At 43.3% G+C, this 17,388-nt stretch overlaps 1 protein-coding gene across 1 annotated transcript in view; it reads right to left on the bottom strand.

Annotated features, from left to right (window-relative positions):
- Positions 1-670: 670 nt before the first annotated feature.
- Positions 671-17,388, bottom strand: part of WEE1 (WEE1 G2 checkpoint kinase) — a 31,036-nt gene continuing 14,318 nt past the window's right edge. The window contains exons 5-11 of the mRNA XM_038764890.1: positions 16,814-16,935; positions 12,030-12,176; positions 5,637-5,732; positions 5,439-5,524; positions 3,929-4,099; positions 3,704-3,849; positions 671-2,024 (exon numbers count right to left, since the gene is read on the bottom strand). Of these exons, the coding sequence (XP_038620818.1) occupies positions 1,871-2,024; positions 3,704-3,849; positions 3,929-4,099; positions 5,439-5,524; positions 5,637-5,732; positions 12,030-12,176; positions 16,814-16,935 (922 nt within the window). The 3' untranslated portion in view covers positions 671-1,870. The remainder of the gene's footprint in view (positions 2,025-3,703; positions 3,850-3,928; positions 4,100-5,438; positions 5,525-5,636; positions 5,733-12,029; positions 12,177-16,813; positions 16,936-17,388) is intronic.

The following is a 17,388-nucleotide window of genomic DNA, read 5'->3' on the forward strand; positions in this document are numbered from 1 at the left end:
GAATGTGTCTGTTGCTGCGTTGACTCTCCCAAGCATTTAGTACAGTTGCTCTCCATGGTGCTCAATAAATACCATTAATTGACTAGGCTGAAGGGCGGTTTCTACATTTCTTTGATAAGTTGCTTCCTGGGGATTGTCCCAGTGACTGCTATTAAGTGGGGGAAAAAGACACCCTACAAACCCTCCTCCCCCAATTCACCACTACTAATGAACGTCAGAAAATGCATTATTTCTAGGAGAGAGTGAAAGAAGAAAAAAAAAGTAGCAACTAATCTCATTATGTAAAACAATATGAAGTAAAAGTATATCTTCCAATTAATTCTAAGGCATAGTAGAGTGATATTCTGGAATTGTTGGGTTGAGCAAGGACCACGACTGAATTGAGCATTTAAAAAGGTACAAGGATATGTCATGAACAATTAAAAAGAAAAAAACAAGAGATTCTTTTTAAAATGCTCAGAGCCAAGAAGATTCAGTAGTAAGAAAGTAGAAAAACTATGTCTGCGAATATATTAGAATAAAAAAAACCAAAAAACCCCCAGAAATACAAATTACCAAAATGGCAATCAAAACTTCCAAAATAAAGGGCAGTAGTTATGGAGATCTTGATATGCAAAAATCAAAGTCACGACGAGACTTTGCAATGTAGGTACCACATTTAGACAATGTATTAAGCTCAGACTGACTTTTAATATACTGATCAACACTAATAAAACACAAGTCAAACAGACGAGTGTGCACGTTTTAAACAAAACATTCGTTAATAAACTTTACCTGTAATATTAGTCAAAAGACTAATTACAGTTCAAGAATAATCTGAGAAGAACTTGGACTAGGCAGAAGTCACTGGCATTCAGACTGCAGCTTAGTACAGTATCACCAAGATCAATTTATATACACATGGATGTTGAGAAGGAAATGGGCAAAACATTAAAAAATAGACTAACAGTACAGCCGAAAAAACCAAATACTTCGGGGGAAAAAAAATGTAAAAAAGTGGAGGGTGGGGATCGCCGTTATGGGAAAAAATGACAAAACCAGTAATAATTACACTACATTAATACAGAGTTTGAAAGACAAGAGGTGCATCATCATTTCCAATGCACTAGCTTCAAAGAGGCGAATGCTGCTTTTCATCAGCAATTTCACATAATTGTTTAACAGAAAGCCTATTCACAACAATGATTGTTTTAATGCTACAATTTTACAGCAATGACAAAACTAAAATAGCAGCAAATTCACAAGGCAAGTACTTCCATGGGTTTAATTGTCCCAAGGTTTATGCAATGCCTACAAAGTGCTCCCAGTTGGATACAAGTAAAATTCACAATTAAAAAAAAAACCAAAACAACGAAAACAAAAACAAAAAACCCACAAAAAAAAAACGTTGACACCAGGTATATTGAGGGCAGGTGGCACTGAGTGCTCAGCACTTCCCTTTGTTTTGAAAGGCAGAATCTGATTTGCAATAAAGCCCTTGAGTCCTTTTTACAGGTTACTAAGGGAAAGAGACCTTTTTATTACAATGCAGTAACAAATGAAAAGCAGCACACCATCAGAGTGGTGGACTCCGGGACAGTGTAACATTGAACAGTAACTGTAGGCTGATTTATGATTAACATCCTGGGTCCTAGGTAAGACAGACCAGCTATAAGGTCAAATATAGCAATGGTCAAGATACAGATTTCCACTGTAATTCACAATTTAAAAATTCTAAAAGCTATTTTAGTAAAACTATAGACATTGAAGATTGGATTCTTCTTTAAACTCCCCCAAACCCTCAGCCCAAATGATGTGATTTCATTTTAGCTTGTTTTCACAGTTTTTGTTTTTTTGTTTTTTGTTTTTTGTTTTTGGTGGAACGAGGACGTCAATATATAGTAAGGCTAAGAGAGCGATTCATTTTCTTTCCGATGAGTCGAGACGTTCTGTTACTCTGCGTGGCAGACCTGGTTGCCATTCTATCTGTGAACAGTGCTCTTTCCTCTGCTGCTGCTTTGGCCAGCTGTGCCTTCTTCAGTTCTCTGGAACAGTACATAAAGTCAGTTAAGAAACAGAAATTCTGAAAAAAAAAACCAAAAAACAAAAAACAAAGCTAGCAAGGAAAGCCAGCCACCTACAAATGCCTGACTTAACATAACCCAGATATGTAGCAGAAACTCAATTTCCACCTTGTCAGCAACCAAGTCCAGGATGGAGACCTCTGGGAAAAGTGTTATTTTTTCAGATGTAAAGACTCAAGAGAGAAAGCTGAGAGAAATCCGGGCTTGCTCTCATTTTCTTTGCACTAGCGGCCGTAGTTTCACTTTTCTGTTCTGCATTTTAAAATTAAAAATGTGGAGGTTTTTTTAATCCAGTTAATAAAACAATGTTTACGACCATTCAAGATAGAAATTTGCCTGGGGAAAGTACACACTACTCGGTGATTATTTGTGGTGTGGGAAATCCCCCTTTTCAAGGTTTCATGATATAGCAAACTAAAACTTAATTTGAAGCTTAAAAATAGGTGTCATAAAATACACACACGCACTGGAACTCGATAAAGTCATTGGTTTTAGAAGGGGAAATTACACTAGCCAAAACAATGCCAAAATTTCCCATGAAATCACTAAGTTATACCTACACTTCAGCCTTCATACTAAACTCACCAAAAGATGGCCAGTATTGACTTTATTCTGGCATTTAAGGCCTAAAGTATGTTTATTTCCTCAAGTTACCTTGCTAAAACGTAGCTTTCCTTTAAGATCTAGATTCTAGATTTCTGAAATACAAAAGTACAATGCGCTCCGATCATTCTGACTGGCCTGCGTTTCGCTTTAAAAAACTGAAAAATTGAGAAAATGACTCAGGCAAAAATGAAACTGCATTCGGCACAAACTGATACTTACATTAGTTTATCTGGAATTTCCATACCCCTTTAACTGATATCTAGGTTTTAGGAATATACCTTATGTGTAACAAAATTTGTATGCTGTACAGCACTTAGAACAGTGCCAGCGCTTAGAAGAGTGCTCAGCGCTTAGAACAGTGTTTTGCACATAGTAAGCGCTTAACAAATACCATTATTATTATTAGCAGTAATAGCGTGGAGTAGTAGACAGCATGGGTGTCAGAAGGAGCTGGGTTCTAATTCCGGCTCTGCCGCTTGTCTGCTGTGTGATCTGGGCAAGTCGTTTCCACTTCTCTGTGCCTCAGTTACCTCATCTGTAAAGTGGGGATTGAGACTGTGTGCCCCAGGTTGCTTGTATCCACCCCAGTGCCTGGCACATAGCTCTTAGATACCACAGTTAGTCTTATTATTATTTTAATTTAAAGATAAAAAATTTTTCCAGTGTCAGTTTAGACTTTATTAAGTTTCAAATCTAAAGTTCACTCTCAACTCTCTCTTTGAAAAGTCAAAAAGAGTAAGAAGTCATCTCAAATGAGATTTGCAAATTATTATTTTTATAGTATTTATCAACCACTTACTATGTGCCAAGCAATGTATTAAGCCCTGGGGTAGACACCAGATCATCAGGTTGGACACAATCCCCGTCCCACACGGGAATCACAGTCTAAATAGGAGGCAGACCAGGTGCTGAATCCCCATTTTACAGTTTAGGAAACTGGGGCAGAAGTTAGGTCAAACAGCAGGCAAGTGACAGAACTGTGAAGGGGAGGAAGGGGGAAGGAGGGGGGGGAAAAAAAAAACCAAGCAACTTACTTCTGCAGGAGTGAATTTTTGAACTTTTCAGCATTCAATTCTATTCGCAACTGCTCTGCACTCTTCCTGGATGCTGACAGCAGCACTGAGTGCTTGACTAATGCCACTGCTGATGGTCTTTTCTCTGGATCTGGGTGAATCATAAGCTTTGGGGGAGGGGAAAAAAAGTGTAAGGCGACGAAGACCAAGCAGGTATAGCTTAATAAAGTAAGAGACAATTCTTACTTTTAACAAATCTGTTAATTCTTGGGAAAGCACTTGGGGTATCCTGGGCAGTTTTCCCTGTCGAATTTCATGCCACTGGTCTCCATTGGTGGGAAGCGGTTCAGCTCCAGCAGCACATATCACAGTAAGAGCAAGGGCAAAGATGTCGGCTTTTGGCAAGTGAGTGTAATTCTGTGAAGTAAAGAACAATTTTGAAAAGGCTGAGTGTGTAAGACCTGTGAGAGTTTCTTTTAAAAAGAACAAAACCCACTTATTCTCAAGGAAATTAAAATTACTCAACAGAAGGCATGGAATGAATGCCATCGATATATCATCTTACTGAGCGCTTACTGTGTGCAGAGCACTAAGCTAAACATGCGGGAGAAGTCACAGCAGTAGTCACCTCCAGGATTCTTCTCCAAAGCAACTTCAGATGTATGATTATTCTAGTTTCAAGTGTACTTGGATATCACCACTTACAGGGGACCTACAGAGACTATACAGTATATTTTCAAGTTTTTTTTAAATTATTGCTGCCAATAAAGAGCTCATTTCTTATAATTATGCAATTTATTAAGCACTTATTGTGTCCTAAGTGTTGAGTATAAGATCATTAGGTTGGGGACAGTTCCAGTCCTCAAGGCTATCTATTTTATTCCCATTTTACAGATGAGGAAAAGCTGAGATCCAGTAACGTTAATTCACTCAATCGTATTTATTGAGTGCTTACTGCATGCAGAGCACTGTACTAAGCGCTTGGAAAGTACAATTCGCAACACATAGAGACAGTCCCTATCCAACAACGGGCTCACAGTCTAGAAGATAATAATGATGGTACTTGTTAAGCGCTATGTGTCAAGTACTGTTCTAAGCGCTGGGGGAGATACAAAGTAATCAGGTTGTCCCAGGTGGGGCTCACCGTCTTAATCCCCATTTTACAGATGAGGTCACCGAGGCCCAGAGAAGTGACTTGCCCAAAGTCACGCAGCTGATAAGTGGCGGAGGCTGGATTAGAAACCACGATCTTTGCCTCCTAAACCCGGGTTCTTGCCACTAAACCATGCAGGTCTGGCGCACAGCTGGGATTAGAAAGAACCTAGTTCTCCTAGATACCAATCCCATGCCCTTTCTACTAAGCCATGCTGCCACCTCAGTCATTTAATTTTCTTTCACTTTTCTTTCACTCCTAACCTGCTCTCCCTGACTTAGAGTTTAGCCACCAGAAAACTCTGGATGATGACCATCACAATGGAGGATACTTGGTTAGATCAACTGGCTAGGTGTGGGGGAAAAAAAAAGTGGGCTCAGCACCTGGTTCCCCCCCAAAACTTGTTACTTTAAATAAGAAACTCCTGTTTATCTCCCCAACAAATGGGAATAGCTACTCCCTGCTTCATTTTCACATTTAATTTCGGTGTGGCATTCTGTGAATGAAAGGTGTAAATCATCCCACCCCGAGGTGCATTTCTGGGAGCCAGCAAGTTTTCAGACTGGCAAATGACTACCCACTAAATACAATAATTTCACTCACCTCTTGTAAAACTTCATTTGCCAGAAAACGACTATCACCCTCTTCTACCTGTGGACTAGAGATTCTAGTTACATGTCCAAGGTCACCTACAGTGGGGAAAATGAGAGGGTTATTAAAAACAAAATACACAACACCCAAAAAAGTGTTTTAACAGTTATTCAAGCAAGAGTTCTTTAAGCAAGTACCCCGTTTTCTTACCTATTTTAAAAATAACTCTGTTAGACGACCATTCCTCTTCATCTCCTTCTTCAGAAGTATTATCTGGGACTGATGTCCTCGATATGAAGATATTACCTGCAAAATAAAATATTTTTTAAGCATTAAATCCAAAATAATTGGGTCCTACAACCTCTGCACTGATTTTTCAAAGACGTCACTGGGGAAACAACAACAATAATATTTGTTAAGCACTTTTTCTATGCGTGCACTGTACTAAGCACTGGGGTAGGTTACAAGATCGTCGAGTCCAACATGGCGCTCGCATTAAGACTAGGAGGGAGGACAGGTATTACAGATGAGAGAACAGGCACAGAGAAGTGGCTTGCCCAAGGTTACACAGGAGTAAATGGCAGAGGCAGGATTAGAACCTGGGCCCTGAGTCCCAAGCCCATGCTCTTTTCAATACGTCATGCTGCTTCCGTTTCAAAGATCTAATTTAGCCAATAAGGTTTTAGCTTGCATGTCATACAAAGGAATATTTTCTGCTCAAACTCTATCTTCCACAGTTGGCCCTTTTATTCAGTTAAAGCCAAGGTGGCATTCATTGCATGCCTCCAAATCCACGACACTGTTTGCACCTCTACCTTTCTCAGAAATTAAGCAATTCCTGGAAAATGTCTCTATGCTTATTTAGGGCCACCTGATAGACTGAAAAGTTTTCCAGATTCCCCCCAAGTCTTTACCATCAGCATATAACAGGGGTACTTGCTCCTAGACCGCTTAACGTGGAAGGGAAACAGCGTGGCTTAGTGGAAAGAGCATGGGCTTGGGAGTCAGAGGTCGTGGGTTCCAATCCCAGCGCTGCCATTTGTCTGCTGTGTGACTTTGGGCAAGTCACTTCACTTCTCTGTGCCTCAATTATCTCACTGTAAAATGGGGATTAATCAATCAATCAATCAATCAATCGTATTTATTGAGCGCTTACTATGTGCAGAGCACTGTACTAAGCGCTTGGGAAGTACAAATTGGCATCACATAGAGACAGTCCCTACCCAACAGTGGGCTCACAGTCTAAAAGGGGGAGACAGAGAACAGAACCAAACATACCAACAAAATAAAATAAGTAGGATAGAAATGTACAAGTAAAATAAATAAATAAATAAATAGAGTAATAAATATGTACAACCATATATACATATATACAGGTGCTGTGGGGAAGGGAAGGAGGTAAGACGGGGGGATGGAGAGGGGGACGAGGGGGAGAGGAAAGAAGGGGCTCAGTCTGGGAAGGCCTCCTGGAGGAGGTGAGCTCTCAGCAGGGCCTTGAAGGGAGGGAGAGAGCTAGCTTGGCGGATGGGCAGAGGGAGGGCATTCCAGGCCCGGGGGATGACGTGGGCCGGGGGTCGATGGCGGGACAGGCGAGAGCGAGGTACAGTGAGGAGATTAGTGGTGGAGGAGCGGAGGGTGCGGGCTGGGCAGTAGAAGGAGAGAAGGGAGGTGAGGTAGGAGGGGGCGAGGTGATGGACAGCCTGGAAGCCCAGGGTGAGGAGTTTCTGCTTGATGCGCAGATTGATCGGTAGCCATTGAAGTTTTTTGAGGAGGGGAGTAATATGTCCAGAGCGTTTCTGGACAAAGATAATCCGGGCAGCAGCATGAAGTATGGATTGAAGTGGAGAGAGACACGAGGATGGGAGATCAGAGAGAAGGCTAGTGCAGTAGTCCAGATGGGATAGGATGAGAGCTTGAATGAGCAGGGTAGCGGTTTGGATGGAGAGGAAAGGGCGGATCTTGGCAATGTTGCGGAGCTGAGACCGGCAGGTTTTGGTGACGGCTTGGATGTGAGGGGTGAATGAGAGAGCGGAGTCGAGGATGACACCAAGGTTGCGGGCTTGTGAGACGGGAAGGATGGTAGTGCCGTCAACAGAGATGGGAAAGTCAGGGAGAGGACAAGGTTTGGGAGGGAAGACAAGGAGCTCAGTCTTCGACATGTTGAGCTTTAGGTGGCGGGCGGACATCCAGATGGAGATGTCCTGAAGGCAGGAGGAGATGCGAGCCTGGAGGGAGGGGGAGAGAGCAGGGGCAGAGATGTAGATCTGGGTGTCATCAGCGTACAGATGATAGTTGAAGCCGTGGGAGCGAATGAGGTCACCAAGGGAGTGAGTGTAGATTGAGAACAGAAGGGGACCAAGCACTGAACCTTGGGGAACCCCCACAGTAAGAGGATGGGAGGGGGAGGAGGAGCCTGCAAAAGAGACTGAGAAAGAACGACCGGAGAGATAAGAGGAGAACCAGGAGAGGACGGAGTCTGTGAAGCCAAGGTCAGATAACGTGTTGAGGAGAAGGGGGTGGTCCACAGTGTCAAAGGCAGCTGAGAGGTCGAGGAGGATTAGGACAGAGTATGAGCCGTTGGATTTGGCAAGCAGGAGGTCATTGGTGACCTTTGAGAGCGCAGTTTCCGTGGAATGAAGGGGACGGAAGCCAGACTGGAGGGGGTCGAGGAGAGAGTTGGTGTTGAGGAATTCTAGGCAGCGCGTGTAGACAACTCGTTCAAGGAGTTTGGAAAGGAATGGTAGGAGGGATATGGGACGATAACTAGAAGGTGAGGTGGGGTCAAGAGAGGGTTTTTTTAGGATGGGAGAGACATGGGCATGTTTGAAGGCAGAGGGGAAGGAACCAGTGGAGAGTGAGCGGTTGAAGATGGAAGTTAAGGAGGGGAGAAGGGATGGAGCGAGAGATTTCATAAGATGAGAGGGAATGGGGTCAGAAGCACAGGTGGCCGGAGTAGCACTTGAGAGGAGGGAGGAGAGTTCCTCTGAGGATACCGCTGGGAAGGATGGGAGAGTAGCAGAGAGTGTTGAGAGCCGGGGGGTTGGAGAAAGGGGGGAAGGGACTTTGGGGAGGTCGGACCTGATGGATTTAATTTTGTTAATGAAGTAGGAGGCCAGATCGTTGGGGGTGAGGGAAGGAGGAGGGGGAGGAACCGGGGGCCTGAGAAGGGAGTTGAATGTACGGAAGAGCTGGCGGGGGTGATGGGCATGGGTGTCAATAAGGGAGGAGAAATAGTTTTGTCTGGCAGAAGAGAGGGCTGAGTTAAGGCAGGAAAGGATAAACTTGAAGTGAACGAGGTTGGCATGGTGTTTAGACTTTCGCCAGCAGCGTTCGGCAGCTCGAGCATAAGAGCGAAGGAGGCGGACAGTGGCAGTGATCCAGGGCTGTGGGTTAGTGGTGCGAGAGCGGCGAAGGGAAAGGGGAGCGAGCGAGTCTAGCTGAGTAGAAAGGGTAGAGTTGAGAGCAGTAATCTGATCATCAAGACTGGGTAGAGAGGAGAGGGCGGCGAGGTGGGGTGTGAGGCGCTCCGAAAGATGGGTGGGGTCCAGAGATAGCGGAGATCTCTGTGAGGGAGTAATACGGATTAAGACTGTGAGCCCCACGTGGGACAACCTGATCACGTTGCATCTACCCCAGCGCTTGGCAGAGTGCTTGGCACAAAGTAAGTGCTTAACAAATACCATTATAGAGAAGCAGCGTGGCGTAGTGAGTAGAGCACGGGCCTGGGAGTTAGAAGGTCCTGGGTTCTAATCACAGCTCCGCCACTTGTCTGTTGGGTGACCTTAGGCAAGTCACTTCACTTCTCTATGCCTCAGTTACCTCATCTGTACAATGAGGACTGAGACTGTGAGCCCCACATGGGACAGGGACTGTGTCCAACCCAATTTGCTTGTATCCACCCCAGTGCTTAGTACAGTGCCTGACACATAGTAAGCGCTTAACAATAATAATAATAGTAATAACAATAATAATAATGTTGGTATTTGTTAAGCACTTACTATGTGCCAGGCACTGTTCTAAGTGCTGGGGGGGATACAAGGTAATCAAGGTTATCCCACATGGGGCTCACAGTCTTCATCCCCATTTTACAGATGAGGGGACTGAGGCACAGAGAAATGAGGTGACTTGCCCAAAGTCACACAGCTGACAAGTGGTGGAGTTGGGATTAGAACCCATGACCTCTGATTCCCAAGCCCAGGCTCTTGCCACTGAGCCACGCTAATTATTATTATTACTATTATTATTGCTACTAAATTGGCATCCTGGCTCTCCTGGACTTCTCATCTGTCCTGTGTCATCATCCTGCCCAAACTATGGAGATCCAGGAGGTAGCTGTAGGGATGGAAAGGCCGGCTAATTAGGTGGAGCTACTACCATTCAAGATGAATGAGCACAAGAAGGGCCCTTCGTGACTTTACGCAGGAAATTCATTTCTACACCAAAATGTCTGTTCCAGAAGAAGACTGCTTCTAGTTGGGGTCAAAGCTGGCTCTTCTCTATAGAAACCTGATTTTGATGCCATCCATTTTTTTTTTTAGTCACTTGTTAAGTTACCACAGTGAGGGTTAGTGGATAGGCCACAGGCCTGGGAGTAATACGGACCTGGGTTCTAATCCCGACCCTGCCATTTACCTGTGTGACTGTGGGCAAGTTACTTACCTTCCCCGTGCCTCACCTACCTCATCCGTAAAATGGGGATGAAAACTGGGAGCCGCACATTGGACACGGACTGTGTCAAGCGCTTAGTACAGTGCTCTGCACACAGTAAGCGCTCAATAAATACAATTGAATGAATGAATGTCCACTCTGATTATCTACCCCAGCATTTTGTACAGTGCCTGCCATAGTAAGTGCTTAACAAATACCATCTTAAAAAAAAAATCGCTGAAAAAAATACCCTAGGAAAAATCAAGTCATTACTGTTTTAATGGTTCTTGACTGGCTCAATCAGTAACATTTTGAGGCAAAGTACACATTCTAGGAACTACGGACTGCACAGGTTAAATTCGCCTTTCAGACCTTGATTACCAATCTAGGCCTCACATCTATATTAGTTAAAGATTATTTCTTGTCATCACAGGTCTGTTGAAGTGAATGTCCATCTGAAAAGCCCCCCTTGTGTTTACAGTGCCTTGCCTTCACTGTGTGACGCTATCAGAGTTGCCTTTAAGGTCAACCCATACTGGCAATCTCCACAGATTTGGATAACGTATGATGCTGCTATCACAGTTGGCAGTTAAACTGTACTTCACATTTCCTTCTTGCAAACAGATATGATTAATGTTTCAAAAGCCCTGAGCCACTTCAAGGCTTTAGCCGTTGGAAACCTGATGAAGTCACGGGAACACACTTATCTCCACGCTTAACCTCACTGCCGTTCCATCAGTCCTATGGGCACGTGAGTTAATTCTTCATCCATTTTCCCGAGGAGATAGGGTCGCCCGGTATTTTCAAACCTCGAGGGTAGGAGGGCATAGGACAGAAGAGGAAGGCTGCTGCTGCAATGCTCTAGCAATCCTGGGTCGTGCACTTTCGCCCATCACAAGAAGCACTGATGGGATTCACTCAGCCCTTGTGTTCTGTGACTGTGTTGTGGAGCATCAACATCTGGTCCACAAACTGACTCCACTTCATCATCGCGTCCCCAACTCGGGCACCCTGGGAGCTCGACGTAGTGGCTTCTGGAGTCAGAAGGACCTGGATCCTAATCCCGGCTCCACCACTCGTCTGCTATGTGACCTTGGACAAGTCACGTCAAGTCTCTGGGCCTCAGTTTACCTCATCTGTAAAATGGGGATTGAGACTGGGAGCCCCATGTGGGACAGGGACTGTGTCCAGCCTGACTAGCTTGTATCTCCCCCAGTGCTCAGAACAATACTAGGCACATAGTAAGCGTTTAAATACCATCATTATTAGTACCAAGTGCAGACTCAGTCACATGAGCCGGTCCCCAGCCGTGCTGCACGAACCCAGATGAGGGAGGACTATGGTCTACAACAGCGCAGCCAAGGATGTGCTGATGACTCCCTGCAGCCCAGGGGAGGAACTCTGTCTGACGTAACGCCTCCGGGGTAGTGGTGTCTTAAGGACATAAATACTCCCGCTCCTTTTCAAAAATTCTTCTTACAAGATGTAAATATCAGTTCTTGCAGGGATACATATGACCTTTTAAATGCTCTTCTCCAAAAGGAAAACCTGGTCTCGTGCTACTAAACATTACCCTGAATTTAATCCCTGTTTCTGTTATGCCATGCTTCCGATTCCAAAATGGTTCATTTATTTATTCAATTGTATTTACTGAGCACTTGCTGTGCGCAGAGTACTGTACTGAGCACTGGAGAGAGTACAAAATAAGAATAAACAGACACATTCCCTACCCACAACCATCTTAGCAATTCCAAAATATGCTTTGGTTTGGGGGAGCGGCGCCTGTTGAGTTCCTCAAACATGCCTTCTAAAAGTGAAACAAAGGCCTCTAAAAAGTCAACAATGGAGGCTGTATTAGGCAAAATGATGCAATCACATGACCACAACAAATAAAAAGGTTTTATCCAGAATATCCACAAAAAACAAAAACTACCATAAATATCATTCTCTACTTACTAGGTTTTATATCCATATGCACCAAAGACATTGAATGGATATATCGCAAACCCCGGCCAACCTGCAGGAGGAGATCTTTCAGTTCTGCTTGAGTAAAATAGTTCATACTCCTGTAGTTTTCACTTATGGCATCCGCTAAACTTCCACCTACCAAAACATACACAAGAAATTAGTACAGCCAAGAAATTATATTAGCATTTCTCAAAACATATGAAGACCGTGTTCCTGAACCAAATATAGGAAACTGAAGGTATTACATTCTCATAGCAACCATGGACACAATGCACTAGCTAAAATCAAATATTTGAGAACTGGTAGACTTTCATATACACTATGTACACATGTAAAAATGAATATAAACATGCCATTATTAAAGATTGATTAAAGCAGCATAACAACTTCGAAATACCAGAGTAATTAAGATTAAAAAAGCCAAAAACAGATTTGCCAAGTCACCAGTATTCAGATGTTTTATCTTTTTTTGAAAGTACAAAACTACATATAATTAAAGAAACTCTCTCTGGTGAACCATATGTAGCCAGTGATTTTCCTGCTGAGAAGCAGCATGGCCTAGAGGATAGAGCACAGTCCTGAGAGTCAGAAGAACTGGGTTCTAATCCTGACTCCACCAATTTTCTGCTGGGTGACCTTGGGCAAGTCATTTTAACTTCTCTGTACCGCAGTTACGTCATCTATAAAATGGGGATTGAGACTGTGAGCCCCATGTGGACATGGACTGCGTCCAACCTGATTAGCTTGCATCTACCCCAACGTTCAGTTCAGTGCCTGACACATAGTAAGCACTTAAATACTATTAAAAAAAGTTATATGCTAAATAGACTCTATATCACTCAGAACTTTATACAATTGTATTTATTGGATTAAGCACTTAGTACAGTGCTCTGCATACAACAGGCGCTCAATAAACATGATTGAATGAACTTTACATGTCCGTAATACCCCTTCTGAATTGTATCTAGAAGCAAGTTAGTTGCTTAATGTAGAAACAGTTTAAGTTCTCAAAGAAGCCGAAGCAGCACGGTGTGAGAAGCAGCACTGCATAGTGGATAGAGTACGGGCCTGGGATTCAGAAGGTCTTGGGTTCTAATTCCAGCTCTGCCACGTGTCTGCTGTGGGACCATGAACAAGTCACTTCACTTCTCTGTGCCTGAGTTACCTCATCTGTAAAATGGGGATTGAGACTGTGAGCCCTACGTGGGATACGGACTGTCCAACTCAATTTGCCTGTATCCACCCCAGAGCTTAGTACAGTGCCTGGCACATAGTAAGTGCTCAATACCATTATAATAATAATAATTATTATTGTTGTTGTTGTTATCACCCTGATTTGCTGCATTCTCTTGCAGCTTAGCCCCCTTCTAATCACTAATTACAGATGGCCCCTTTCAGGGAGTTCATCCGAGCCAAACCCTGTGCCAAGATCCAAACTGCCAGACTTCCTGACCTTAGAAAATGGCTAGCCAATCAGTAACCATATTTTTCCTCCCACTCCCACAGATACTGTTAATAAAACTAATAAACTTTATCTGGACCCCTCATCTAGAGTTGGGGGTTTAAATCTGTCATCCCTTCCTATTCATTCTTGCCAATAAAATACCCACAACCCCCTGGTGCTATGCTCCCTGAAAATGACTAATGGCAAATAGCTCTTTTATCTGAGAGGTTAACTCCGAAATTTTCAGCTATGAAATCTGTGAGTAAAGATGTCTTTATTCTGAATAGCAGAGTAAACAATTTGTAAGCCACATAACTTTGGTAGCTAGACCTTGACCAAGAAAGCCCGTTGAGAAAGAAGCTGAAAGCATAATCAGGTAAGCAAACACCTCAACTTACTGAAAAAGAACACTATGGAAGGGATATCATTGAAAAGTTTGTTACCTTTCAGGGTGAAGGTTCTACAAGTCTTTCAGAATGCTCCTCTAAAAGAATCAGAACATTCACTGGTTTAGAATACTACTTATTTCTTGTTTTTTACAACTGGTGTTAAGACCTGGATCATAAGTTCCCTCCTTATCAAGTTGACTGCCAAAACAACCTGCTTCCTAAACTACAACTAAATTCTTCTAGACAGCAATAAGCCAGACACACACCATTCTCTTTGAGACTGAGATTTATAAAAATGGTGTGGGTGGTTTCAGACTTTACTTTGGGAAACGGTATTGCCTTATGGGAGGTGGTTTCTTGGAGTTGAGTTGAGAGGTTAGAAATGAGGTGAAGCTTCCTCATGAAGATGAGATGCAAGGTTATTTCCAGCATAAATATCATGAGGGAAGGAAAAAGAGACAAATTCTCCTGAATAAAAGCCTGCAGAAAATGTAGCCTAGCAAAGAGAGCTGAAATCAACTTTAAGGAATTTAATGTAAAAAGTAATAGGGAACCTGTGAAAAACCTCGTAGCCCAGGGACTTTGGGTATCCACATTAAGTGTTTCTTGACCTCTTCTGTTTGTTCAGAGCACTGAAAACACTTGGGGAGCACTTAAAAAAAATACTAGAAAATCCCTGCTCTTGAGAGTCTTAAACTATGAGGAAGACAATATACAGATGAATGAACTATATTTAAGAATGAGCGATTCATTCATTCAATCGTATTTATTGAGCGCTTACTGTGTGCAGAGCACTGTACTAAGCGCTTGGAAAGTACAACTGGGCAACAGATAGAGACAGTCCCTACCCAACAATGGGCTCACAGTCTAGAAGGGGGAGACACACAGCAAAACAGAACAAGTAGACGGGCATCAAAACCATCAAAGTAAATGGAATTATAGATATATGCACATCATTAATAGAGTAATAGATCTGTATAAATATACACAAATGCTGTGGGGATGGGGAGGGGGTAGAGCAGAGGGACGGAGTGGGAGCGATGGGGAGGGGAGGAGGAGGCGAGGAAAAGGGGGGGCTCAGCCTGGGAAGGCCTCCTGGAGGAGGTGAGCTCTCATTAGGGCTTTGAAGGGAGGAAGAGAGCTAGTTTGGCGGATGTGGGGAGGGAGGGCGTTCCAGGCCACAGGTAGGACATGGGCCAGGGGTCGACAGCGGGACAGGCGAGAATGAGGCCCAGTGAGGAGGTTAGCTGCAGAGGAGCAGAGTGTGTGGGCTGGGCTGTATAAGGAGAGAAAGGAGGTGAAGTAGGAGGGGGCAAGGTGATGGAGAGCTTTGAAGCCAATAGTGAGGAGTTTTTGCTTCATGTGAAGGTTGATAGGCAACCACTGGAGATTTTTGAGGAGGGGGGTGACACGCCCAGAGCGTTTCTGTAGAAATAAAATATACACAGGAATAGAAGTATATCGAAGACAAAACTAGATAAAACACCATTAAGGGGTGATGGGATGACACGATTAAGAAGGTAGGGTATTACAGAATGCCTCCTGAAATTTTTTAGGGATGACCCTGAAGAGGGAAGGACATAGTTTAGGATAACTGAAGGGGAATGGGGCGTAAACCAGTAAGGAGGTGTGCTTGGGAGGTATTCATGCATTCAATCGTATTTATTGAGCGCTTCCTGTGTGCAGAGCACTGAACTAAGTACTTGGGAGAGTACAATACAACAATCGTTAAAAGAGCAAGTGACATACTTTGACAAATGAATTTTAATCTTCCCACAAGAAAGAAGGAATACATGAAAACCAAGACTCAATGAAATTTTGCCATAAGGGTAGAAATGATAAGTCATGCTGCTGGGTGGGGGGGGGGGGGGGGGGGGGCAGCGTTTGACAATAGAAACCACGAAGAAGAATTATTTTCAAACTATGGTTTGTGCTAGGACTGGATGGCAGGGTCCTAGTCCCAAGCAACAGCACAAAACTCTAGTCACAGCCAGTATCAGGAGGGAGAAAGAGGAAAAAGAATTTAAGTCTCTCAACAAAGCCCCAGGAAACATCCACCTTCAAAGAGATAAAGAAATCTCCACAGGAGAGGATGGAGTCCTGTTTGCTTAAACTAAGAGACAACGTTAAAGAGACACTAGCTTTGCTTAAAGTGGCTGTTGGCATTACATAGGTATACACAACAATTTGATATTGGAGAACTTTTGAGTTACTAGCTCTTGAATTCCTCCTTTTAGTTTCTTCTTGTGGCAAGTTGCCAATCCAGTCCCTAAAAATTTGGCATCTTGCCTTAACTAGAAGAAAATTGCAATCTCCTATCAAAACTACTTTAAAGAGTGACATTCTACTTCAGCAAATAAAACCTCTTTGAAACTAACCAAACGTCAACCTGTACTGAGATGGGAGTTCACATAGGATCTAACCTCAGCTAGAAATCATGCTACTTTTCCATCGCAGGCATCACAAGGATATCTTTTCAAATTTAATGATGGATTCGGAAGTCTGGATCTGTTAGGAAATGCTAACTTCCTGGTAGGTAGACTTTACAGTACAATAATTTTCACTACACTAGATTTGAGATTGAGAGGCTAGGAAAACTACCATTTTCTCCAGTTTTGCTTGCTGGTACCAGAAGCAGGCAATAAAAAGGAGTATTAACTAATCACTTGCTGCTGTCAAAGGACCCATTTTTTTTTTTTTTTGGCTTGCTCACTTCAAGGGTCTTATTTATATAACGGTTACCCTTTCTCCCTCCAGTTTTGGCTTTCATCTTCTAGTCAATCGATAATCGTTGCCGTTTAGTCACTCACTATGCCATTCTTCCACTCCGCCTTAAGTGCCGGTCACCTCTGTCCCGAGGAGTAGCCATGTTCTTAGAATTTCAACATGCGATAGGGTTAACTAAGAGGCTGCCAAAGAAAAGCACAGGATTTACTTACCGTTGCAATATTCGTTCTGTATAAGCATATGATCGTCTTCTGCCCACGCTGAGAAGTATCGAACCACGTGAGCATGCTGCCCCAGTACTGCATGTGCGTAAACTTCTCTTAAAGCATTCTGCCTGGTTTAAATTAAAAGAATACCATCTCAATTTACTAACTATATTCATTCAAGACTACAAGGAAATGCATTTCCTCGCCCCGCTTTTAAGCGAAGAGAAGTGTGGGCACAGTTCTTTTGACAGCATCTTTGCTGCTAGTAAGATGTAAGACAATTTCTCAGAGAAGAACTGGGACCTTCATTAACCTCAAATAGGCTTGACTCAACCAACCAATCACACTTACTGGGTGCAGAGCTGAGTAGATCATAACGGGCTATTTGCAAATTTGGCTGAAGGGAAAACATTTACCACTACCAGGTCCCTCCGTATTGGAATAATGTCAGAATTTCTTGACCGAGGCTGCTTCTCAACATCCTCCACTGTTGCGGAGGCCATCAAGTAAACCTGCATTCCCACACCAAGGCTTTTCACCACCATGTTCCAGGGATGCATGGAAAACCTATGGTGCCAATT

This window comes from Tachyglossus aculeatus, chromosome 22 (assembly GCF_015852505.1).
Source record: "Tachyglossus aculeatus isolate mTacAcu1 chromosome 22, mTacAcu1.pri, whole genome shotgun sequence".
In the NCBI taxonomy this organism is placed as follows: domain Eukaryota; kingdom Metazoa; phylum Chordata; class Mammalia; order Monotremata; family Tachyglossidae; genus Tachyglossus; species Tachyglossus aculeatus.